Source organism: Mus musculus, chromosome X (assembly GCF_000001635.26).
Source record: "Mus musculus strain C57BL/6J chromosome X, GRCm38.p6 C57BL/6J".
NCBI lineage: Eukaryota > Metazoa > Chordata > Mammalia > Rodentia > Muridae > Mus > Mus musculus.
In genome coordinates this window covers 33,454,824-33,479,660 of record NC_000086.7, presented here as the reverse complement: position 1 = coordinate 33,479,660, position 24,837 = coordinate 33,454,824, and the positions used below count along the sequence as shown (strand labels likewise).

Here is a 24,837-nt window from a genome sequence, read left to right as displayed (position 1 = left end):
ACTTATGGCAAAAATTTGTGATCTTTGTGTTTATATGTAAATTTGACCATGTAAGCTAGGAACACAGTATAGAATGGGCACTCTATGATTAGTGGTGAAGATTTTTATTGTAGGTAAGAGAACACCCAGAGACATCTGGAAGCATCCAGAACAGTGAGAAAAATAAATGGACATAGGGCAGGAAAAGCAGGATATGGAGCAGTTATATTAGTTATAAGGTAGAAGAGAAGCTGAGGAGTAAAAGCCATGACCTGGACCAGCCTGAGATTTTAGAGTAGAGGAGGGAGTGAGACAGAACAGGATCCTAGCCCTAGCTTTGAGACTTTTAACAAGTGTGAATAGGAACTTAAATAACCTGGAGGACAGCATGGGCTTTGATATGGGATCACAGGTATCTGCCATTTGGAAAAGGAAGGAACTCCTTTTGGCTGCCAAACAAGTTTCTCTAGTTCCTGAGGAACTCTGACTTAATCTAACTACCAGCAATCATACAATATAGTTCAGTTTAAGACTACCTTAGATTCAAGTTTGGACCAAGTGGCCCTGTGCTTTGAGGGGAAAATGGGGTGCCCTCTAACTATTTGAGAAAAAATTCATAGAATTTCAGAAGCAATGTGCCTGAAGCAAGAAAAAAAGAACTGAGGAACTAAACAGGATGAAGAAGCCAAGAGAAGACTTACCAAAAAAGAATACTGAAAGTAAAAATGTGAGAAAGACTCCAGGCATAAAACAAACCTACCAACAAAATCAATCTAAACCAACCAACCAACCAACAAAACAAACAAACAAACAAAAAACCTAAAACGACACCCGGCAGTGAAGAAGCCAGGAAACAATAAAGCTAGGATAACATAAACCAGAGGGCACACTAATAAATACACAGAAAGAAAAATGAGCAGCAGGCTTCCACAGAATCTGCAGATGGCAGGGGAGTTGTGTGAGCTAGACAGAAGGAAGCACGAGCCCACCAGCAGCATCAGGACAAGCGCAAGCCCACCAGCAGCACCAGGACAAGCGCGAGCCCACCAGCAGCACCAGGACAAGCGCGAGCCCACCAGCAGCACGAGGAAACCAGCAATGGTCACTTCAACTGCTCTGCCACCTGCTCACACAACTCTTGCTGGTGAGCTCTCCCTGGGCTGGACTCCTTCACCTCACCTAGGGCTTTTAGCAGAAGTGGCCACAAAGTGTCTGGAGACCCCTCTGGCAGCCACTATCTCTGGCAGCAGGACACCAGAAAGGGTAGGATAAAAGGTGGGCTTCCTGGAGCGGTGGGGGGTAGGGGGGAGGATGGGACGGAGCTCCGCAGGAGAAACTAAGTAGCAGTGGGAACAGGAGCCCAGGGGAAGACAAAGGGAGGGGGGATCTGCAGTGAGCAGCAGGAACTGGCATGTCCTTCAGAGCCAGACTGAGGTTCTGGAAAGAGCGAGGTGGAGCCTGGAGGTAGGTACCTGGAAGCAGCCAGGGAAAGCAGAGAGGACTGGGGACAGCAGGCAGGGGAGCTCAAGACACTAAAGTGGAGGGAGGAGAGGCAATTTACAGCTCTTCTGGACTTCCAAACAGATTTGCAACTATCCTATGGGGGCAGGGCTCTAGACTCAGCAGAGCACCTAGTCTCTGGGAACAGAACAGCCAGTCACTGAGGAGAGTCTCTTGTTCCCCTGTTGGGGGATTCCTGATTCTATTGGACACCAGCCACCCCTTCCCCCACTCTCTAGTACTTCCTTCACAGGGGCGTTATGGAATCCCAGAGACAGCACCACACAACCAGGTGCCAGGGCAGGTTTCAAGCTTCATCCTCAGGTTCCTGGCACCAGCAGTTAGGGACCAGCAAAAAGCATGGAAGCAATCACTGGGAAGAGTTCATCATTTACCCCCATAGTCAACTGTCTCTCCCCTTTCACACTGCAGCCTTGGAGCCCCCCAGGACCCAGGAAGCAGAAGGGCAGCAAAGCTGCATAACAGGACATGGAAAGTTCAAAGCTGACCAAGAAAAGAGCTGGTAGGAAGAGGCAGAGGAGCAGATCTCCAGCCCTGCCCAAAAGGAACATCGTGGGCTGCAGAATTTCTCATAAGTGGAAAGAAGGAGATGAGTCTATCACACAGTGGAATGGAACTGTGCTGGATCAGGTGCCAGTAAACCCTTCCCTGTACCTGGTTAAATATGATGGGATTGACGCTGTGCATGCTCTGGAAATTTACAAAGATAAGAGGGTATTGTCCCTAAAAGTTATCGCCAAGAGGGTGGTATCATCCGGAGTCACTGATTCCAGCTTTGTTGATGCCATAGTGGGCAAAGAAGTTAATCATCTATTTGAGGGTGAGCATGGCTCTAAGGAAGAGTGGAGGGGGATGGTCCTGAGCCAAGCGCCTATCTTGGATAACAGCTTTTATATTACTTATGAGAGAGATCCCATATTATACACGTACCAGCTTCTGGATGACTTTAAAGAGGGTGACCTACAAATCATGGAGGGGATCAGTGACCCCCCTTCTTTAGACATCGACCTGGAGCTTGTGGATGGCCTGATAGGAAAACACGTGGAAAACACAAATGATGACGGCTCCAAGAGGGATGGCATGATCATTTACCAGATTGAAACCAAACCTAGAGTGTACCTCATCAAGTATGAAGATGATGTCCATATACATGTCACTCACTTGGAGAAAGAGTTCTAATTATTTATCACGGCATTGTCACAACTGTAGAAATAAAGTTAATTTCTTTGGAAATAAAGTTGAAGTTGTAATTTCCAGATGGGCTCAGGTTGCTGTTCTAGAGTGTGTCCTGGGCTCAATGCAAACATACCAGTTTTCCTGAAGAATGCAGGCTTCTGTGGGTATGGCATGCTGTCTGAAGCACTCTGCTGGGTGTGTTTGGTGAGTGGAAAATGGACGGATGGAGCAGCTGTCAATTCAGCCTGTGAGAAAAGTGAGCTAGTATCATAAGCAGTCATCTAAAAATGGACTGGGACTTATCTGGTCTGGTCTTGGTGGGGGAGAGGAGAAGGAACTGGAGATGGGTGGTGGAGGAGGGGGCAGAAGGATATGACTGCCCAAAGAGAGGTGGAAGGAAGCCAAAGAGAGAGGGGTGGCAGAGAGAGGCTCCCTGGAAGAGGAACAGAGTGAAGATAGAAACATAGATTGGGAAGAGGTGTGGAAGCAGGGTGAGGCATGGTGGTACCTTCTGGCTTTCAGGAAAACTAAGGAATTCAGGAAGAAAGATACACACAGCAGTGTAAAGAGGTATACAGCAAGGGTGGGCAGGGTGAGACAATCAGAGAGGACCCTGAGGAGAGGCTCAAGGACCTGGGAGTCCAGAAGGACAGATGCATACCTAGTGATGGAGACATTAAAGAGGTAACCCTGGGAGAAGCAATTCCAAGAAGAAAGGCTGTCTCTGGGTGGTGAGAGATAAAGGTAGCATTGTGGGTAGGTGTGTGGGGTGGAGAAGCACGAAGGCCCAGGGAAAAAATGGCCTTGTGAGGGCATGCAGGTGCACTGAAGGGACACTAAAGGCCATTTCAACAGGGACTACTTGGACAGATTCAACCACAAATCACCATTGCATATATCTCAGGACTTTCTTTTTTCAGAGTCTGTGATAGCCAGCAGCCTGAAAAAGCTAGTAAGAGTTCCTAGCTTGCTCTGGGCAAAGGACAAGTATTTTTTCTGGGAAATGGTCCCTTACTGGATCCAGGAATAGCAGTCTTGTCACTGTCCTTTTGCTGCTGGAATTGCCCTTGCCTTCCTGGGGGTGGTCTGCTGATTGTGCCTCAAGTCTCCATGATATAGAGAGAACTTGCCTGTTCATGTTTTGTCACAGCTGCCTGAAGCCACAGGTGGCTCCATTCATTGCCCAGGCAAAGGGAAGCTGACCTTTCTGATTAGATGCCCTACAAAACCTATAGCTCCTGACACCTTCTAGGTACATTTTATTCAAACAAGTTTTCCCTTTCTTCTAAAACTGTGAGCTAACCCTGAAGGAAATGTGTGTACCTCTCTGAAATGGAAACTTATGGGTTCTTTGGACAGTCAGTTGTGTTGCATGGTGTTTGTCTAAGGCAAACAAATGAAAGAACATTTTACTGAAGCTGACACAGGTGAAAGGATGTTCTGCTAAACAAGCACATGAAAGGATGATGTGTGAAGAGGGGCTCTTCACTAATGAAATATGTGTGTTGGTCTGCCTTACATTTTGTAGTTAGACTTTGTTTGTTGGGACCCTATGGGGAGAAACTCACTGGAGAACTTCTGGTGGTGTCCTTTGGCTTCTTACCACCTCTGAGGACTCCAACTGATGGTCACAGTTATGTCAGCTGAGGGAGACTCATGCTGAGACAAGAAACATGCTGTGGCAAGGCCCATAGACATGTGATGTTTGGAGGAATTATAAGAAGGGCTAGATGGACAGGGAAGGTGGCTGAGCTTGGCTTACTTACATAGCTAAACACTTCTTGATCTTGTGACTTTGCTGATGGTATTTTCTTGAGAGAGGCACAGTGGGGAACTTTCCTTGGGTTTCTCTTGGTCCTGGTCCCTCTTGCTGACTCAAGCCAAGGCTGAGACCTGGCTCTCTCTGCTAGTTAGTGTCACTGATACTGATTCAGGTTTGCTAGCCCAACTCTATAGAACAGGACTGCTGGTTTATCCATGAAGTGTTTGGGAGTAGACTGAGGTACAGTTGTTGACTTGTGAACTGAACTACTGATTTCCAGAAAATATAGATGGAAGTTGCTCCAAAGAACTATTCTTAAACAGGTGCTCTTCCCCTGTATCCTTTCTTTTCTGCTACCTCTGGTGGGTTGTGGGCTAAAAGGGAGATTAAAGTATTTATTAACCATGATTAAAAGCAGCCTCTTAAAATATCAAAGTTATACCCCTCTTTAGGGAAGGGTTTTATAAATACAAAAGGGCTATGGCTGTGAACCGTTGATTTGTCCAACTAATTTCTTTGACTGTATACTGCTCATTGGAAACGTTTGCTTCCTGGGAAGAAGACTTGTCAATGACAGCCAAGTGCTTCAGTGCTCTGCCATATATATATTCATGTAGAGTCCAGGGCATGAGTCTCTGTCCTCATGCTTTTTTTGTTTTCCTTTCCCATTCTTCTAAAGCCTCTCTGAGGACTGTGAGTGTGTCCTCTTCCCTCCTTTAGCAAACTTTGTTATTGCCTCACAAAAGAAGAATGTTTCTTGTTCCTGCTGCTGAGTTCTTCCCAAAGCCACACATGGAAGAAGCAAGGTCTTCTAGACATTGAAAGAAGGTGTCAAATCTTGTTGATGCTCACTGCCTACCAAGCATTGACTCAATAAGTTCATTGCATCAAAAATGACAAAAGACCAGCACACCTCACCAGGGCAGCTGTAGTCTTCTTTTCTATATCATGTGTTTTTGCTAAACCAACATCAGCAGTTCCTCTTTCACAGACCCATTTCTGCTAGCTTAGATGGGTATTTTTGGCATTAGTGTTTTGTTGTATTTAGCATCCAATTTGACTTTTTTTAACTTTAATTTTATTTATTTTTCAAGTATTCACTTTAATTCCTTCTCCCTACTCACCTTCTTTGTCCCTCCTTCCCTCCCACAATTCTCCCACTTCCCTTTGTCCTCTGAGTGACTGGGGGCCCATTGCATATCCCTCTATCCTGGCACTTCAAGTCTCTGGGAGGCTATGTGCATCCTCTCCTACTAAGGCCAAACAAGACGGTCCAAGTAGAAAAAAGATAACCCATGGAGAGGCAACAGCTTTGTGGGTAGGTCCAGATCCAGTTGTTTGTGACCCACATGAAGGTCAAACAGCACATCTGCTAGATATTTGTGGGAAGGCCTAGGTTCAGCCCGTATGTTCTTTGGTTGGTGGTTCAGACTCCAAGATCCTCAAGGTTGAAAGTTAGTTGATTTTATTTGTCTTCTTGGGGAGTGTCTATACCCTTTGGCCCACAATCCTTTCCCATATAAATCTATGAGTCTTCAAGCTCCATTCATTGTTTGGCTGTGGGTGCCTGTATCTGTCTTAGTAAGCTGCTGGTGGAGCCTCTCAGAGGACAACATGCACCTGCCATGTATGTATATCCTTTTAGGATTTTTTTTACCTCATTCAGGATGATATACTCAAGTTCCATCCATTCTGGCTACTACAAATAAACCTGCCTTAATCATTGCAGACCAAGTGTCTTTATGGGATGTTGGAGCATCTTTCAGGTATATGCCTAGGAGAGGTATAGCTTGGTCTTGAAATAGAACTATTGCAAGATTTCTGAGAAGCTGCCAAATTGATTTCTAGAGATTGTTCAAGTTTGCTCTCCTACTAGCAATCAAGGAATGTTCCCCTTGCTCAATATCCTTGCCAGTATGTGCTATCTCTTGACTTTTTGATCTTACCATTTCTGATGGATACAAGATGGTACCTCAGAGTTGTTGTGATTTGTATTTCCCTGATGACTAAGGACTTTGACCATTTCTTTAAGTGCTTCTTGGCCATTTGAGATTTCTCTTTTGAGAATTTTCTGTTTAGCTCTGAACTCCATATTTTAATTAAATTATTTGGTTATTTGTGAATATGGATATTAGTCGTCTGTCAGATGTAGGGTTGGTGTAGGCCCTTTTCCCATCTATAGGCTACCGATTTGCCATTTGACACTGTCCTTTGCCTTACAAAAGCTTTTCAGTTTCATATTTGATCTTAGATCCTGAGCCATTGGTATGCTGTTCAGGCTATTGTCTCCTGCAAAAAATGCATTCAAAGGCCTTCCTACATTCTGTTCTATAAGATTTAGTGCATCCTGTTTTATGTTCAGGTCCTTGATCCACTTGAATTTAAATTTTGTGCAGAGTTATAAATATCAATCAGAGCTGGGGCGTGGTGACACATGCCTTTAATCACAGCACTCGGGAGGCAGGGGTAGGCAAATTTCTGAGTTCCAAGTTTGCCTGATATACAAAGTGTGTTCCAGGACATCCAAGGCTACACAGAGAAACCCTGTCTCAAAAGCCTCCCCAAAATAAATAAATAAATAAATAAATGAATAAATAAATAAATAAATAAATAAGGATCAATTTTCATTCTACAGGTAGACCAGGACCATTTTTTACCACTTTGTTTTATGTTGCTGTTGTTTTGGTTTGGTTTTGTAAAGATTTATTTATTTATTTTATGTATATGAGTACACCATTGCTGTCTTCAGACACACCAGAAGAGGGCATCAAATCTCATTACAGATGGTTATAAGCCACCATGTTGTTGGTAGGAATTTAACTCAGGACATCTGGAAGAGCAGTTGGTGCTCTTAACTGCTGAGCCATCTCTCCAGCTCCCTAAAGTTGTTTTTCAGCTGTAGTAGTTCTCTGGTGGAATTTTGGGGGTTACTTATATATACTGTCATATCATCTGAAAATAGTGATACTTTGCCTTAGTCCTTTCCGATTTGTATTCCTTGATTTCCTTATATTGTCCACTTGTTCTAGCTAGAATTTTGAGTACTGTATTGAATAGATAAGGAAAGAGTGGGCAACCTTGTCTTGTCCCTGGCTTTAGTGGAATTGCTTTAGTTTCTCTCCATTTAATTTCATGTTGCCTGTTTATTATCAGTATATTGCTTTTATTATGTTTCGAAATGAGCCGTGAACTCCTCATCTTTCCAAGACTTTTAACATGAATGGGTGTTACATTTTATTGAAGGCTGTTTCAGCATCTAATGAGATGATCATGTGGTTTCTTTCCTTGGGTTTGTTTATATAGTATATTATGTTGAAGGAGTTGCATATACTGAACAATCCCTGTATGGGATGAAACCCACTTGATCCTGGTTAATAAAGGTTTTGATGTATTATTAGATTCAGTTTGCAAGAATTTTGTTGAGTACTTTTGCATCAATATCTGTCCTGTCCAGCAGACCAAGTTATTCATGGGTGCAAGGGGGACCGCAAACCTGGAAGAGAAAAGAGCAAGAAAGAAGAACAGAGACCAAGGAGGATTCCTGTCAAGGTCTCAGTTTATTAGGCTGAAATGCCAGGTTATAAGCACACATCGAGGGGAAATAGGGAGGGGCTGAGGGGTAATTAACAAAGAACAAAGAAGTGGGCATCTGAGGACATGAAGGCCGAATTCAGATTGCAGGTGGGAGGCACTCTGAGTCTTATCTCCGGAATGTAGATTCCTCCTTAACTGTCCTGGGTTTCAGGCTGGGCTCAGCACATAACTCATGTCCTTAGAAGTCTTGGGAGTCAGGAAGAGATAGGGATAATTCAGTCTTTTTAGGGTCTTTGGTGCCAGCATGAGATAGGGAGGAGGAGGCGACCAGCTCTTTAACACAAGGCCATTTTGCTTATTAGGGTGGGAAGCTGCGAAAGGCTTCCTTTCTCACAGTATGGTCTCCAAAAAATATCCATAGGCAAGATTGGTCTGAAGTTCTTGTTCTTTGTTGGGTCTTTGTGTGATTTCAGGTATCAGAGTAATTGTGGGTTCATAGAATAATATAGGTAGTGTTCCTTTTGTTTCTATTTTGTGGACTGGTAGAATTCTGCACTAAAACTGTCAGGCTTTTTGATTGGGAGATTTTTGATACCTCTATGTATTTCCTGAGGCAATATAGGACTGTTTAGATAATTTACCTGACCTTGATTTCACTTTAGTACAGAAAGCAATCTAGATTTTTCACTTTTGTAGAGCTAAAGGCTTTTGTAGTAGCTTCAGCTGATTTTTTTTAAATTTCCTCAGATTCTGTTGTTATGTCACCTTTTCATTTCTAATTTTGTTAATTTGCATACTGTCTCTGTGCCCTTTAGTTAGTTTGGCTAAGGGTATATCATATATATCTTGTTGACTTTCTATAAAAACTAGCTCTTGGTTTTGTTGATTCTTTGTATCATTCTCTTTGTTTCTCCCTGGTTGATTTCAGTCCTGAGCCTCCAACATCCTGAAATCTACTCTTCTTTGGTGCACTTTGCTTCTTTCTGTTCTAGAGCTTTTAGGTGTGCTTTTTTTTCCTTTTTTATTAGGTATTAAGCTCATTTACATTTCCAATGCTATACCAAAAGTACCCAACACCCACCCACCCCCACTCCCCTACCCACCAACTCCCCCTTTTTGGCCCTGGCATTCCCCTTTACTGGGGCATATAAAGTTTGCGTTTCCAATGGGCCTCTCTTTCCAGTGATGGCCGACTAGGCCATATTTTGATACGTATGCAGCTAGAGTCAAGAGCTCCGGGGTACTGGTTAGTTTGAAATGTTGTTCCACCTATAGGGTTGCAGATCCCTTTAGCTCCTTGGGTACTTTCTCTAGCTTCTCCATTGGGAGCCCTGGGATCCATCCATTAGCTGACTGTGAGCATCCATTTCTGTGTTTGCTAGGCCCCGGCATAGTCTCACAAGAGACAGCTACATCTGGGTCCTTTCGATAAAATCTTGCTAGTATATGCAATGGTGTCAGCGTTTGGATGCTGATTATGGGGTGGATCCCTGGATATGGCAGTCTCTACATGGTCCATCCTTACATCTCAGCTCCAAACTTTGTCTTTGTAACTCCTTCCATGGGTGTTTTGTTCCCAATTCTAAGGATGGGCATAGTGTCCACACTTCAGTCTTCATTCTTCTTGAGTTTCATATGTTTAGCAAATTATATCTTATATCTTGGGTATCCTAGGTTTGTGGCTAATATCCACTTATCATTGAGTACATATTGTGTGAGTTCCTTTGTGAATGTGTTACATCACTCAGGATGATGCCCTCCAGGTCCATCCATTTGCCTAGGAATTTCATAAATTCATTCTTTTTAATAGCTGAGTAGTACTCCATTGTGTAGATGTACCACATTTTCTGTATCCATTCCTCTGTTGAGGGGCATCTGGGTTCTTTCCAGCTTCTGGCTATTATAAATAAGGCTGCTATGAACATAGTGGAGCATGTGTCCTTCTTACCAGTTGGGGCATCTTCTGGATGTATGCCCAGGAGAGGTATTGCTGGATCCTCCGGTAGTACTATGTCCAATTTTCTGAGGAACCGTCAGACTGATTTCCAGAGTGTTTGTACAAGCCTGCAATCCCACCAACAATGGAGGAGTGTTCCTCTTTCTCCACATCCACGCCAGCATCTGCTGTCACCTGAATTTTTGATCTTAGCCATTCTGACTGGTGTGAGGTGGAATCTCAGAGTTGTTTTGATTTGCCTTTCCCTGATGATTAAGGATGTTGAACATTTTTCCAGGTGCTTCTCTGCCATTCGGTATTCCTCAGGTGAAAATTCTTTGTTCAGTTCTGAGCCCCATTCTTTAATGGGGTTATTTGATTTTCTGAAGTCTACCTTCTTGAGTTCTTTATATATGTTGGATATTAGTTCCCTATCTGATTTAGGATCGTTAAAGATCCTTTCCCAATCTGTTGGTGTCTTTTTGTCTTATTGACGGTGTCTTTTGCCTTGCAGAAACTTTGGAGTTTCATTAGGTCCCATTTGTCAATTCTTGATCTTACAGCACAAGCCATTGCTATTCTGTTCAGGAATTTTTCCCCTGTGCCCATATCTTCAAAGCTTTTCCCCACTTTCTCCTCTATAAGTTTCAGTGTCTCTTGTTTTATGTGAAGTTCCTTGATCCACTTAGATTTGACCTTAGTACAAGGAGATAAGTATGGGTCGATTCGCATTCTTCTACACGATAACAAACAGTTGTGCCAGCACCAATTGTTGAAAATGCTGTCTTTCTTCCACTGGATGGTTTTAGCTCCCTTGTCGAAGATCAAGTGACCATAGGTGTGTGGGTTCATCTCTGGGTCTTCAATTCTATTCCATTGGTCTACTTGTCTGTCTCTATACCAGTACCATGCAGTTTTGTTCACAGTTGCTCTGTAGTACACCTTTAGGTCTGGCATAGTGATTCCACCAGAGGTTCTTTTATCCTTGAGAAGAGTTTTTGCTATCCTAGGTTTTTTGTTATTCCAGATGAATCTGACGATTGCCCTTTCTAATTCGTTGAAGAATTGAGTTGGAATTTTGATGGGGATTGCATTGAATCTGTAGATTGCTTTTGGCAAGATAGTTATTTTTATTATATTGATCCTGCCAATCCATGAGCATGGGAGATCTTTCCATCTTCTGAGATCTTGTTTAATTTCTTTCTTCAGAGACTTGAAGTTCTTGTCATACAGATCTTTCACTTCCTTAGTTAGAGTCACGCCTAGGTATTTTATATTATTTGTGGCTATTGAGAAGGGTGTTGTTTCCCTAATTTCTTTCTCAGCCTGTTTGTCCTTTGTGTAGAGAAAGGCCATTGACTTGTTTGAGTTAATTTTATATCCAGCTACTTCACTGAAGCTGTTTATCAGGCTTAGGAGTTCTCTGGTGGAATTTTTAGGGTCACATATATATACAATCATGTCATCTACAAAAAGTGATAATTTGACTTCTTCCTTTCCAATTTGTATCCCCTTGATCTCGTTTTGTTGTCTAATTGCTCTGGCTAGGACTTCAAGTACAATGTTAAATAGGTAGGAAGAGAGTGGGCAGCCTTGTCTAGTCCCTGATTTTAGTGGGATTGCTTCAAGCTTCTCACCATTTACTTTGATGCTGGCTACTGTTTTGCTGTAGATTGCTTTTATCATGTTTAGGTATGGGCCTTGAATTCCTGATCTTTCCAAGACTTTTATCATGAATGGGTGTTGGATTTTGTCAAATGCTTTCTCAGCATCTAACGAGATGATCATGTGGTTTTTGTCTTTGAGTTTGTTTATATACTGGATTACATTGATGGATTTCTGTATATTGAACCATCCCTGCATCCCTGGGATGAAACCTACTTGGTCAGGATGGATGATTGTTTTGATGTGTTTTTGGATTCGGTTAGCAAAAACTTTATTGAGGATGTTTGCATCAATATTCATAAGGGATATTGGTCTGAAGTTCTCTATCTTTGTGGGGTCTTTTTGTGGTTTAGGTATCAGAGTAATTGTGGCTTCATAGAATGAGTTGGGTAGAGTACCTTCTGTTTCTATTTTGGGGAATAGTTTGTGAAGAACTGGGATTAGATCTTCTTTGAAGGTCTGATAGAACTCTGCACTAAACCCACCTGGTCCTGGGCTTTTTTTTTTTTTTGGTTGGGAGACTATTAATGACTGCTTCTATTTCTTTGGGGGATATCGGGCTGTTTAGATCATTAATCTGATCTTGATTCAACCTTGGTACCTGGTATCTGTCTAGAAACTTCTCAATTTCATCCAGGTTCTCCAGTTTTGTTGAGTATAGCCTTTTGTAGAAGGATCTGATGGTGTTTTGGATTTCTCCGGGATCTGTTGTTATGTCTCCCTTTTCATTTCTGATTTTGTTAATTAGAATGCTTTCCCTGTGCCCTCTAGTGAGTCTGGCTAAGGGTTTGTTTATCTTGTTGATTTTCTCAAAGAACCAGCTCCTCCTTTGGTTGATTCTCTGAATAGTTCTTCTTGTTTCCAATTGGTTGATTTCACCCCTGAGTTTGATTATTTCCTGCTGTCTACTCCTCTTGGGTGAATTTGATTTCTTTTGTTCTAGAGCTTTTAGGTGTGTTGTCAAGCTGCTAATGTATGCGCTCTCTATTTTCATTTTGGAGGCACTCAGAGCTATGAGTTTTCCTCTTAGAAATGCTTTCATTGTGTCCCATAAGTTTGGGTATGTTGTGGCTTCATTTTCATTGAACTCTAAGAAGTCCTTAATTTCTTTCTTTATTCCTTCCTTGACGAAGGTATCATTGAGAAGAGTGTTGTTCAGTTTCCACGTGAATGTTGGCTTTCTATTATTTATTTTGTTATTGAAGATCAACCTTAGTGCATGGTGATCTGATAGGATGCATGGGACAATTTCAATATTTTTGTATCTGTTGAGGCCTGTTTTGTGACCTAGTATGTGGTCAATTTTGGAGAAGGTACCATGAGGTGCTGAGAAGAAGGTATATCCTTTTGTTTTAGGATAAAATGTTCTGTAGATATCTGTCAGATCCATTTGTTTAATAACTTCTGTTAGTTTCACTGTGTCCCTGTTTAGTTTCTGTTTCCATGATCTGTCCATTGGTGAATGTGGTGTGTTGAAGTCTCCCACTATTATTGTGTGAGGTGCAATGTGTGCTTTGAGATTTACTAAAGTTTCTTTAATGAATGTGGCTGCCCTTGTATTTTGAGCATAGATATTCAGAATTGATAGTTCCACTTGGAGGATTTTAACTATGATGAGAATGAAGTGCCCCTCCTTGTCTTTTTTGATGACTTTGGGTTGGAAGTCAATCGTATCAGATATTAGGATGGCTATCCCAGCTTGTTTCTTCATACCATTTGCTTGAAAATTGTTTTCCAGCCTTTCATTCTTAGGTAGTGTCTACCTTTTTCTCTGAGATCAGTTTCCAGTAAGCAGCAAAATGTTGGGTCTTGTTTGTGTAGCCAGTTTGTTAGTCTATGTCTTTTTATTGGGGAGTTGAGACCATTGATATTAAGAGATATTAAGGAAAAGTGATTGTTGCTTCCTGATAATTTTGTTGTTAAAGTTGGCATTCTGTTCTTGTGGCTGTCTTCTTTTAGGTTTGTTGAGGGATTACCTTCTTGTATTTTCTAGGGCGTTGTTCCTGTTCTTGTATTGGTTTTTATCTGTTATTATCCTTTGAAGGGCTGGATTCATGGAGAGATAATGTGTGAATTTGGTTTTGTCCTGGAACACTTTGGTTTCTCCATCTATGGTAATTGAGAGTTTGGCTGGGTATAGTAGCCTGGGCTGGAATTTGTGTTCTCTTAGTGTCTGTATAACATCTGTCCAGGCTCTTCTGGCTTTCATAGTCTCTGGTGAAAAATCTGGTGTAATTCTGATAGGCTTGCCTTTATATGTTACTTGACCTTTTTCCCTTACTGCTTTTAATATTCTATCTTTATTTAGTGCATTTGTTGTTCTGATTATTATGTGTCGGGAGGAATTTCTTTTCTGGTCCAGTCTATTTGGGGTTCTGTAGGCTTCTTGTATGTTCATGGGCATCTCTTTCTTTAGATTTGGGAAGTTTTCTTCAAAAATTTTGTTGAAGATGTTTGCTGGTCCTTTGAGTTGAAAATCTTCATTCTCATCCACTCCTATTATCCGTAGGTTTGGTCTTCTTATTGTGTCCTGGATTTCCTGGATATTTTGAGTTAGGATCTTTTTGCATTTTCCATTTTCTTTGATTGTTGTGCCAATGTTCTCTATGGAATCTTCTGCACCTTAGATTCTCTCTTCCACCTCTTGTATTCTGTTGCTGAGGCTTGAATCTATGGTTCCAGTTTTCTTTCCTAGGTTTTCTATCTCCAGTGTTGCCTCTCTTTGATTTTTCTTTATTGTGTCTACTTCCCTTTATAGGTCTAGTATGGTTTTGTTCATTTCCATCACCTGTTTGTATGTTTTTTCCTGTTTTTTTGTAAGGACTTCTACCTGTTTGATTTGTTTTCCTGTTTTTCTTTAAGGACTTGTAACTCTTTAGCAGTGTTCTCCTGTATTTCTTTAAGTGAGTTATTAAAGTCCTTCTTGATGTCCTCTACCATCATCATGAGATATGCTTTTAAATCTGGGTCTAGGTTTTCGGGTGTGCTGGGGTGCCCTGGATTGGGTGAAGTGGGAGTGCTGGGTTCTGATGATGGTGAGTGGTCTTAGTTCCTGTTAGTAAGATTCCTACGTTTACCTTTCACCATCTGGTAATCTCTGGAGTTAGTTGTTATAGTTGACTCTGTTTAGAGATTGTTCTTCTGGTGATTCTGTTACCGTCTATCAGCAGACCTGGGAGACAGATTCTCTCCTCTGAGTTTCAGTGCTCAGAGCACTCTCTGCTGGCAAGCTCTCTTACAGGGAAGGTGCACAGATATCTTGTGTTTGGACCTCTCCTGGCCGAAGAAGAAGGCCCAAAACAGGACCTTTCTCAGAAGCTGTGTTGCTTTGGCAGGTCCCAGAAGCTGTCAGATTCTGTGGTGCAGACTCTCACCTGTGCAGACTAAAATCCTAAGTTCAGCAGAGGCCTGGAACCAAGGTGGCGCCCGCTGCTCCTGAGGCTGAGGCCTTCCAAGCCAGGCAGACACCTGTCCTCTGGTCCGGACAGTGGCTGGCTGTCTGTGGCCCGCAAAGAGTGCTGACTCAGTGGCTCTGTGCCTCTGCCTGTCCCAGAAGCTGTCCGGGTCTGTGGCGCACCCTCTCACCTGTTCAGACTAATTTTTTAAGTTCGGCGGAGTCCGGGAACCAAGGTGGCGACCACTGCTCCTGAGGCTGAGGCCTTCAGAGCCAGGCGGACACCTGTCCTCTGGTCCGGATGGTGGCTGGCTCCTTATTTTCTTTTTCAATGACCTGTCGATTGGTGAGAGTAGACTGTTGAAGTCTCCCACTATTATTGCGTGAAGTTCAATGTGTGTTTTGAGCTTTAGTAAAATTTCTTTTATGGATGTGGGTGCCCTTGCATTTGGGGTATATATGCTCAGAATTGAGACTTTGGTTTTTGGTGGATTTTTTCCTTTGATGGATATGAATTCTTCCTCACCTTTTTTCTACTATTTGTGGCTGAAATATTATTTTTTGGATGTTAGGATGTCTATGATGTAGGCCTGTGTACTGTAAGCTTTCCCTGAAGATCTTTGGCCTAAACAGGTCTGAGGGTTCAGGAGAAGAAGAGAGAATGCTACCAGGAAGGAGGAATTGTCTCTTCTGTTTCCACTAATGAAGCTGTAACCACCACTGCCGTCGCTTTTGTTGCTCCAAGATGCTCTATGCTGAGTAATCCCTGGCTGAGCTGGTGGGAGGTTGACTAGCCTGGGAGAGGTGGTGGGGAGCTACTTGTGATATTTTGGGAGAGCAGGTTCTTTCCCTGGTGGTGGTCTTACAACTCTTATGACAGAGGCTCTCTGATAATGACAGAGTAATTCTCACTCCTTTATTTATTCTCAATAGGATTTTTATATACAGTCTTGTGGTGGTTCACAGTATGACAGTAGGTGTTTACTATTGGCTTGGTCTATGAGGTCGGGGATATCTCATCTACATGTGGGAAGAATTGGGGTGCTGTATCTATATGACTGAAAGCCACAAACCTCTCTAAAGCAAGAGTGTGGCTACATGACAGTGTCCTGGTCCGGAAGCAGGCAAAGCTTCTACTGTCCCTTCAGGGTCCCCAGGGCTTTAAACCTTAGCTCAACCTTACCAGGCTTCCTCTCACTGCCCACAGCCACACTCTATTCCAGCTTGGTTCTTGTGACTGTTTGCTTGCAAAACTTTTTTCCAGCCTTTTACTCTGAGGTTTGTTTGTCACTGAGGTTTATTGTTTATATGAAGCTAAGGGCTATATCCTGCTTATGTATCCAGTCTTTAGCCAGATCCTTTTTATTAGGCAATTGAGTTCATTGATGTTAAGAGATATTAAAGACAGATGATTATTAGTTCCTGATATTTTTGTTGTTGGAGATGGTATTCCGTGTTTATGATTCTCTTCTATTGGGTTTGTAGTGATATGTTTAGTTTCTTATGTTTTCTTGGGTGTAGTTACCCTCCTTGTATTGGAAATTTTGTTTCAGTATCCTCTGTAGGGCTGGATTAGTAAAAAGATGCTATTATTTAAATTTGGTATGGTTTTGGAATATTTTGCAGGGTATATTAGCTTGTGCTGGCATATATGTTCTCTAAGGGTCTGGATGATATCTGTCTAGGATCTTCTAGCTTTTAGAGTCTCTGTTGCGAAGTATGGTGCAATTCATACAGGTCTGCCTTTATATGTTACTTGGCCTTCCCCCCTTACAGCTTTTAACAGTTTCTGTGCATTTAGTGTTTTGATTATTTTGTGATGAAAGGATTTTCTTTTCTGGTCCAATTAATTTGGTGTTCTGCAGGCTTCTTGTACATTTATGACCATCTCTTCTTTTAGGTTAGGGAAGTTTTCTTCTATGATTTTGTTGAAGATGTTTTCTGGCCCTTTGAGCTCGGATTCTTCACCCTCTTCTATTCCTATTATTTATAGGTTTGGTCTTTTCATTGTTTCGTGTATTTCCTGGACATTTTGGAGTTGGAACTTTTTTTTTCATTTTTTATTAGCTATTTACTTCACTTACATTTCAAATGTCATCCCAAAGTCCCCTATACAATCCCCCACCCTGCTCCCCTACCCTCCTACTCCAAATTCTCGGCCCTTGTGTTTCCCTGTACTGGGACATATAAAGTTTGCAAGACCAAGGGGCCTCTCTTCCCATTGATGGCTGACTAGTCCATCTTCTGCTGCATGTGCAGCTAGAGACAAGAGCTCCGGGATACTGGTTAGCTCATATTGTTGTTCTACCCATAGGGTTGCACACACCTTCAGCTCCTTAGGTACATTCTCTAGCTCCTCCATTGGGTTTGAAGCTTTTTACACTTTGTATTTTCTATGCCTAGGATTCTCTATTCTATCTCTCATATTCTGTTGGTAATATTTGCATCTGTAACTCCTGATATCTTGTCTAAGTTGTCCATCTCCTGGGTTTCCACATTTTGTTGTTTCCATATTGTTTCTATTTCAACTTATAGTTCTAAGACTGTTTTATTCAACTCCTTTACCTGCTCTCTCATATTTTCCAGTATTTCTTTAAGGGATTTGTTTGTTTCTACCTATTTGCCTTTGTTTTCCTGTTTCTTTAAAGGGAGTTTGTTATATCTTCCTTAAAGGCATCTGTCATCTTCAAAAATGGGAAGTGAGGCCACTATATTGCTTTTCAGTCATGGTAGAGTATCCAGGGATTGCTCTGGTGGAAGAACTGGGTTCTGATTGTGCCAAATTGCATTGGGTTTGCCACATATGATCTTCTGCTTGACTCTGGCCATCTGGTTCACTGGTGTTAACTGGCCCGGGTGTCTCTGATTGTAACTGGTCTCCTTGGAGGCAGAGAGCTCTGTAATCTGAGTTAGGGCTGATCTCCTTGGAGACAGGCAGTGTTGCCTCTGATTAGAGTGGGCCTCCAGTGCCTCTGGTTAGGTTAGACCTTCTGTGTCTCTGGTTACTTCAGAAATCCTGTGCCCCTTTTACTGAAGATGTCCTGTGCCCTTGGTCACTATGGAGCTCCTGGGATATTTCCAGGCTGTAGTATTTGTGCAGGTATTGGGCCACTGATCTGACCCTGGTGAGCAAAAGGTGCCGAAGGAAAGTGGAGCTTGGGGGTTGAGGTAGAAGTGGGGGGTAAGTCCCCTGTCAGCTGGGCTGTGTACATGTTCCAGCCTGTGTGGAAATTTGAGTAAGAGAGTCCCCTGTTTCTTTGGTTACTTTGGACCTTCTGGGAGGTAACTAGGCTGTTACATTTGGGCAGGTATTGGGCCACTGATCTAGCCTACTTCTTCTTGATGGATCATGTTTTTGATGTGTTCCAAGATTCAGTTTGTGAGTACTTTATTAAGTATTCTTGCATCAATGTTCATAAAATAAATTGTCCTTAAATTCCTTTTCCTTTTAGTCTTTGTGTGGTTTAGAAATCAGGGTGGCTATGGCTTCATAGAATAAGTTTGGCAATAGACCCTCGGTTTCTATTTTGTGAAATAGTTTGAGGAGTGTTAGAATTAGCTCTTCTTTGAATGTCATATAGAATTGTGCACTAAAACCATATGGACCTGGGCTTTTTGGTTGAGAGACTTTTGATGACTGCTTCTAATTTTTTAAGGGTTATAGGGCTGTTTATATAGTTTAGATGATCTTGATTTAACTTTGATATATTATATCTGTCTAGACAATCATCTGTTTCATTAAGGTTTTCCCTTTTGGTTGAATACAGGTTATTCAAGCAAGACCTAATGATTCTTTAAATTTGTTCAGTGTCTTTTGTTAGATCTCCATTTGCATTTCTGATTTTGTTTATTCAGGTATTGTCTCTCTACCTTTTGGTTAGTTTGGATAAAGATTTGGCTAACTTGCTAATTTTCTCAAAGAACCAGCTCTTGGTTTTGTTGATTCTTTGTACTGTTTTATTTGTTTCTAACAGATTGATTTCAGCCCTGATTTTTATTATTTCCTACCCTCTACTACTGTTATGTGTCCTTGCTTCTTATTTTTTTTTCCTACAGCTTTCAGGTGTACTTTTAAATTGCTGGTATGGGAACTTTCTAATTTCTTTATGGAGGCTCATAATATTTTGAACTTTCCTCTTAGCACTGCTTCCATTGTGTCCCATAAATTTGGGTATGTTGTGCCTTCATTTTCATTGAATTCCAGAAATTCTTTGTTTTCTATTTCTTCCCTGACTCAGAGATCATTGTGTTCTGGATAGCCGTGGTAATCTATTTTGATTCTAATTTTGCTGTCCTGGGGGTGTTGCAGATGAGGAGTGAATCATTTATCATAGGTGACTTCTTGTGTCCCTTCTCCCCATTTTAACTGGTAAAATAAAGGGTAGAGCAGGTGACTGGGCAGTAGAAGGGAAGGTGGAGCTGCAAATTTGGGAAAAGAAGGGAGAGAGGAAGGGAGAGACGACTATGGAGGAGGAGGGAGAGGAGGAGGTGCAAAGACAATAGTGCAGAACAATGTGGCCTGGAAAAATCAAAAGTTATAAGGAATCTCATACATGGGGAATTTAGTGATGCAGTGATAGATCTGCCCAATCTAGGAATGTAGCTTGTATTCCTATTAATTGAGTTGTGATTTCTTTGCCCTAGCTTTTCTGGGCTGGAGATTTACTAGACATCATTGAGTAGACAGTTGTTCAATTTCCATGAGTGTGTAAATTTTCTCATTGTTTCCGTTGTTGTTGAAGTCCACTTTAATCCATGTGGTCTCATAAGATACAAGGTTTTATTTTAATTTTCTTATATCTGTTGAGGCTTCCTTTGTGACTGACTATATGGTCAATATTGGACGAAGATCCAGGAGGTGCTGAGAATAAGGTATATTCTTTTGTGTTTGGGTGAAATATTCTATAGATGTCTGTCATGTCATTTTGAATCATTATATCTGTTAGTTTTATTATTTCTCTGTTTAGTCTTTATCTGAATGACCTGTCAATTGGTATGAGTGGAGTGTTGAAGTTTCCCAGTAATAATGTGTGGGTATCTATGTATGATTTAAGTTTTAGCAATATTTCCTTTACAAATGTGGGTACCCTTATTTGGGGGGCATAGATGTTCAGAATTGAGATATCATTTTGATCCATTTTTTTTCTTTGATGAATATGAAGTATTCTTGCCTGTCTCTTTTGCTTTTCCTTGTGCCTTTTGGTTCATCTTGTTGATAGTCTATTTAATTAGATGCTAAAGTAGCTATATCAGCTTGCTCCTTGGGTCCATTTGTTTGGAAAAAATTAAGCCATTTTCTCTGAGGTAATGTCTATTTTTATGGCTGAGATGTGTTTCTTGTTTGCAGCACAATGATGGATCCTGTTTTCACATTTATATGTTACCTGACCTTTTGCTCTTGCTGCTTTTAATATTCTTTCTTTGTTCTGTAGATTTTGTGTTTTGATTATTATTGTCTGTGAGGGCTTTTTTTTTTCCCCCGTCCTATCTAATGGCATTCTATAAGGTGTTATATTTATATGTATCTCTTTCTTTAGGTTGGGAAAGTTTTCTTCTATAATTCTGTTGAGAATATGTTTGTGGACCTTAGAGCTGGGACTCTTCACCTCTTCCATTCCTATTATTCTTATTAATGTTTCTGGATCTGTGGTCTGTATGGTTCAGGAACATCAGGTTTGCTGGAGTTGGGTGGAGACATGTCGGGAGAATGTAGTTCTCCCTTAGATAAGAGGCTGCTCAGGGCAGCTTGGTTTGGCCCAGAGGGCTCTGATAGCAATGAAAATGGGTCAGGGAAGGGAAGCTTTCAGGAATGGTTCAGGAGTCTGATGAAGGGGGGGAGAGGTGGTGGGAGAGTAGGAGGCTCTCTCAGATAGCAGGCTGTTCAAGGCAGCTTGGCTTGGCCCATGGGGTTCAGCAAGCAGAGAAGCTGGGTGGGAAAAGTGATGCTATCCTCTATCATCCACGAGTCTGATGAAGGTAGAGGAGAGGTGGTAGGAGAATAGATGTCCCTCAGGAATCGCAGGCTGCTCCAGGCAGCTTGGACTGGTTGAGAGGGCTCCCCAATTTGACTTTTGATAAGTTCATACCCAATAACATGGCTGCTCTGGCAAGAGATCATAGCTAAAATTTTTCTGGGTCTATATAATCTGGCTGGAAAGTAGATATTCTAGATTACTGTATGATCTGTCTAGAATATAGACAGGCCCTTACACCTTTAATAGCAAACAATGTAGGTAAGTTTAATTTGTAGAAGGAAACCATTATGTTTGCAAGTGACATTTGATTGAGAGAATGTGGGGAGCGGGTGTGGCGGCAGTCCCAAAGGCGCCAGGGACTGCAGCTAAGTCATATGACTTGCACCTGACTTTCTCATATAAGACACAAACATCTTGAGTGCTGCGCAGGTGTACCAGGATACAGGTGAATCCAATTTGGTGGAGATTTGCCCCTGCTGCCCTGATTAGCTGAAGCCTCGTGACTGGCGAGGGGGCGTGGCCTGCGGTGAGTGGATGAGAGAGAGTATAAAAGGAGTGAGAGGCCCAGGGTTTGGGGAGATATAAACAAGAAGAATCAGGACTGAATAAACTGCTGTTAGAAGGACTGGTGGTCGCGTCGTTCTTGCTGGTCGAGAGCGGGCGCTACAAGAGAAGACTAACAAATTAGAGCAAGGTTTGTCAGAATGACTCAGACAGAAGATACACCCATCTCAGGAGAACAGCACAGGAATGATGTAGCTGCCAGCATCCATGGAGAAGTGGGTACCTGGAAGGAGAGCTGGGGATGGATGGGATGAGAGACAAATGAGACCAAGACAAAGTTTTTGATCAAGGCCCAATGCTTAATTCATAAGTCTTAATTTAAAGGGGGGAACCCATCCCTCACTTTGCCAGAATATCCTCAGGAAAACAACCTCAGCTGATCAGCAGGTAGTGTTTTCTTGCAGGAAGCTGCATATGTGGCAAGACTATAGATATCACCTAGGTTGGAAGACTCCACCCTATATGGGCTAGGCAACTGTGGCAAAACAAGGTCTGATTTAGCCTGCTCAAGGTTGCTGGAAGGGCACAGAAAGAAAGGTAACTTAAGAACATCACAGGGAGAGAGAACAAGCTAGAGCTAGACATAGGTGGTGGTGGTGGTGGTGGTGTTCGTCCTCTTGTTATGTGTGCCTGTGAGGCAATTTTCCCAGGACATTTTTACAGAGACAGTTTGCAGAGAGAACAAGCTAGACACAGAGGATGACAGGATGAGCCAGAGAATGAGAATTAGCCAGAAGATTAGAACAGACTGCCACCACTGTATGATGCCAAGCAGAGCAACTTATTGAGGAGCTGAGCGAAGTTGAATGAAATCCATCAGCTTGGAAGATTATACTGTGTGGAGGCTAGAAGCTTCCAAGCCTTGAACAAGAGATAATTATAACAGAGAAACTGTCTGCCCAAACTGTGCATCTGAAGAGCTTGGGAACGGCTCTCATCTCAGTCCACTATCTGTGGAAATAAAGCAACATTTACAGTTCATATCATGTAACGGCTTTGGAATAGGCCTCACATTCTAAAAAAGGATAAAATCACCCTGGTATATGGAAAGGTCATTTCAACCTTGGAAAGATTTCTCTTGGCCATGCTTCCAGTTGCCCTACTTCACCCTGCCCTGCAAGCCTAGACCCTGGTGGGAAGTGCATTAGTAGGTAGCTATATGGCTAGACCCAGGCATGCCTGTGTAATTTTACATGCTCAACCCCACGGATTATCACTCAGTTCATTTGTTTTACCTCTGTCCCATAAACACTGTGAGTGGTCTCTGCCATGCAGTGTTTTGGACACTGCAAGGACCAGAGGCAGCAAATGAACAGATCTTATCCTCATGGAGTTCTCAGCCTAGTGTGGGAAATGAGCCATATAGCCATGTAGCTATTAAGTCAGTATGAAATATTTTCACATTGGTAAGTGATAAGAGGGAGCATGACAAGGCCTAGCTTCAAGGAAATGAAGTTCCAGGGTGAGCATTCTTTTCAGAGAGTCAGAATAGCCAGGAAAGTTATCAAGGAACCTTTGGGTGTGGAATGAAAACATTCAGGTAGAGTGTGGCCTCCAGCAGCAGTCAAGAGAAATATGCATTCCAGCTAAAGTGATGACAGTTGCTGAGGCTCAGTTGTCAGAGAAGACCTTGCATGCATGAGGAGAAGCAGCTGGGATAGAGGCGTGGCTGGAACTGATGGAGGGAGGCAGAGAACTGTGAGGTGATTTTCTAGAAGTCATAGTGGAGTCAGAAAGCTCAAAGCTCTGCAGGTTACAAACTCTACAGGTGAATTTTGCCTTTACCTTGAGTGAGAGAAGGAGATATTTTTGGCATTTATACAGTTAAGCTTATTATATTTAAATAGGATCACATTAGAAACACTTAACTTGTTTAACAACTGTTTTATTATTAGGCTAATATAATTATTAATGAAATATATAATTACATCTTAGACAGATGTTTTGCTATTGATTGGGGTTAAAATTAATTGTATTTCTTGTGTGTCTCCCAAGTATGTCATGCAATTTGCTATTATTTACTGTGTGCACTCTAATGGAATTTTTCTCAGTTTTCTGGATCTTTTAATGATTTTCTTCAGATAGACTCCAAAGGAAAACTGTAGATCACAGTTTCAGGTTTTACTTTCCAGATTTCGTTATCTGATGGTGATGAAATGCCCAATGGATAATAAGAAAGTGATCGAAAACGACAATAAGTCTTTTGTTTTAGGCTTTAGCTGCTTTAAAACTCTCTAGGGAATTTATGTTAGAATTGCGGAGAGTTAAGAAATGGGTTTTTGGTAATGCACCAGTGGGTAGTGAATCTAACGTTTGTCACATATAAAATACATTTCACTGTTCAAATGGCCTTATGTACAATATAAGGCTTATACTTGAATTCTATCTGAGTAAATTAGATATCCATATATACAGGAAATGTTCAACGTGTGTGTGCAATGCATGACACTATTCCCTACATTCCAAGCTAAACTGATAAAAATGGAAAGGTCTATTTAGACTAACATTTATTGTTAAGCACACAGTCAATAAATCTTACTTTGTGGATGTATTGGGATTAAACAGATATGTTCAGAGTTTTCTTTTTCTTGGCATTACTGGAGGCAGATACAAGACATGCATCAATAACTTAGGTTTTTCTATTGCTCTGAAGAGACATCATTATTATGCTCTCAATGCTAAGTCTCATAAAAGAAAGCAATTAATAGGGGCTGGCTTACCGGTTCAGAGGGTTAGTCCATTCTCATCATGGTGGGAAGCATGCTGGAACACAGGCACAGGTGCTGGAGAAGTAGTGAGAGTTCTACATCCAGATTGGCAGGCAGCAGGAAGAATGAATGACACTGGTCCTAGCTGGAGCATTTGAAACTTCAAAGCCAGTGACACACCTACTCCAACAAGGCCACACCTCCTAATTATGCCTTTCTCTGTGAGCCTATAAGGGCCATTTTCATTCAAACTACCCCAGCCAGTGCAAAGAATTCTTTTCTTTCTAACAACCGGCAACCATACATCTCTTAATATCTTCTATTGCCTTAGAGAAGCAGGGCTATCTCTGGAACGCTATTACTCTTATGACGTTCATCTCTGATTGAATTGCAACATAGTTCAACATGAAGCCATAGTTGCGTTTCAAAGGAAAATAGAATGCATTTTAATTGTTTATAACTATTTGAGATACAGACACACTAATCATAAAAGATGGAGGTCAAATATCTCTTTTATAGTTGTCAAAACACAAATTGGACTACCTGCCTTCTGTACCTTCTTCCACATGCAGAGGATAACTGTAAACCACCTTGGGAAAAAAACTTAAAGGTTTATTGCATGC

General features: G+C 41.7%; 1 protein-coding gene across 2 annotated transcripts; it reads left to right on the top strand.

Annotated features, from left to right (window-relative positions):
* Positions 1-1,085: 1,085 nt before the first annotated feature.
* Gm2892 lies at positions 1,086-2,679 on the top strand. 2 transcript variants are annotated; one of them, XM_006536340.3, is made up of 2 exons: positions 1,086-1,242; positions 1,912-2,679. In XM_006536340.3, the coding sequence occupies exon 2, from the start codon at positions 1,969-1,971 to the stop codon at positions 2,677-2,679; it is 711 nt and encodes a 236-aa protein (XP_006536403.2). In that variant the 5' UTR covers positions 1,086-1,242; positions 1,912-1,968. The 2 variants fall into 2 exon arrangements, with proteins under 2 accessions (XP_006536403.2, XP_017174158.1); XM_017318669.1 differs by having other exon boundaries at positions 1,086-1,254.
* The last annotated feature ends 22,158 nt before the right edge of the window (positions 2,680-24,837 follow it).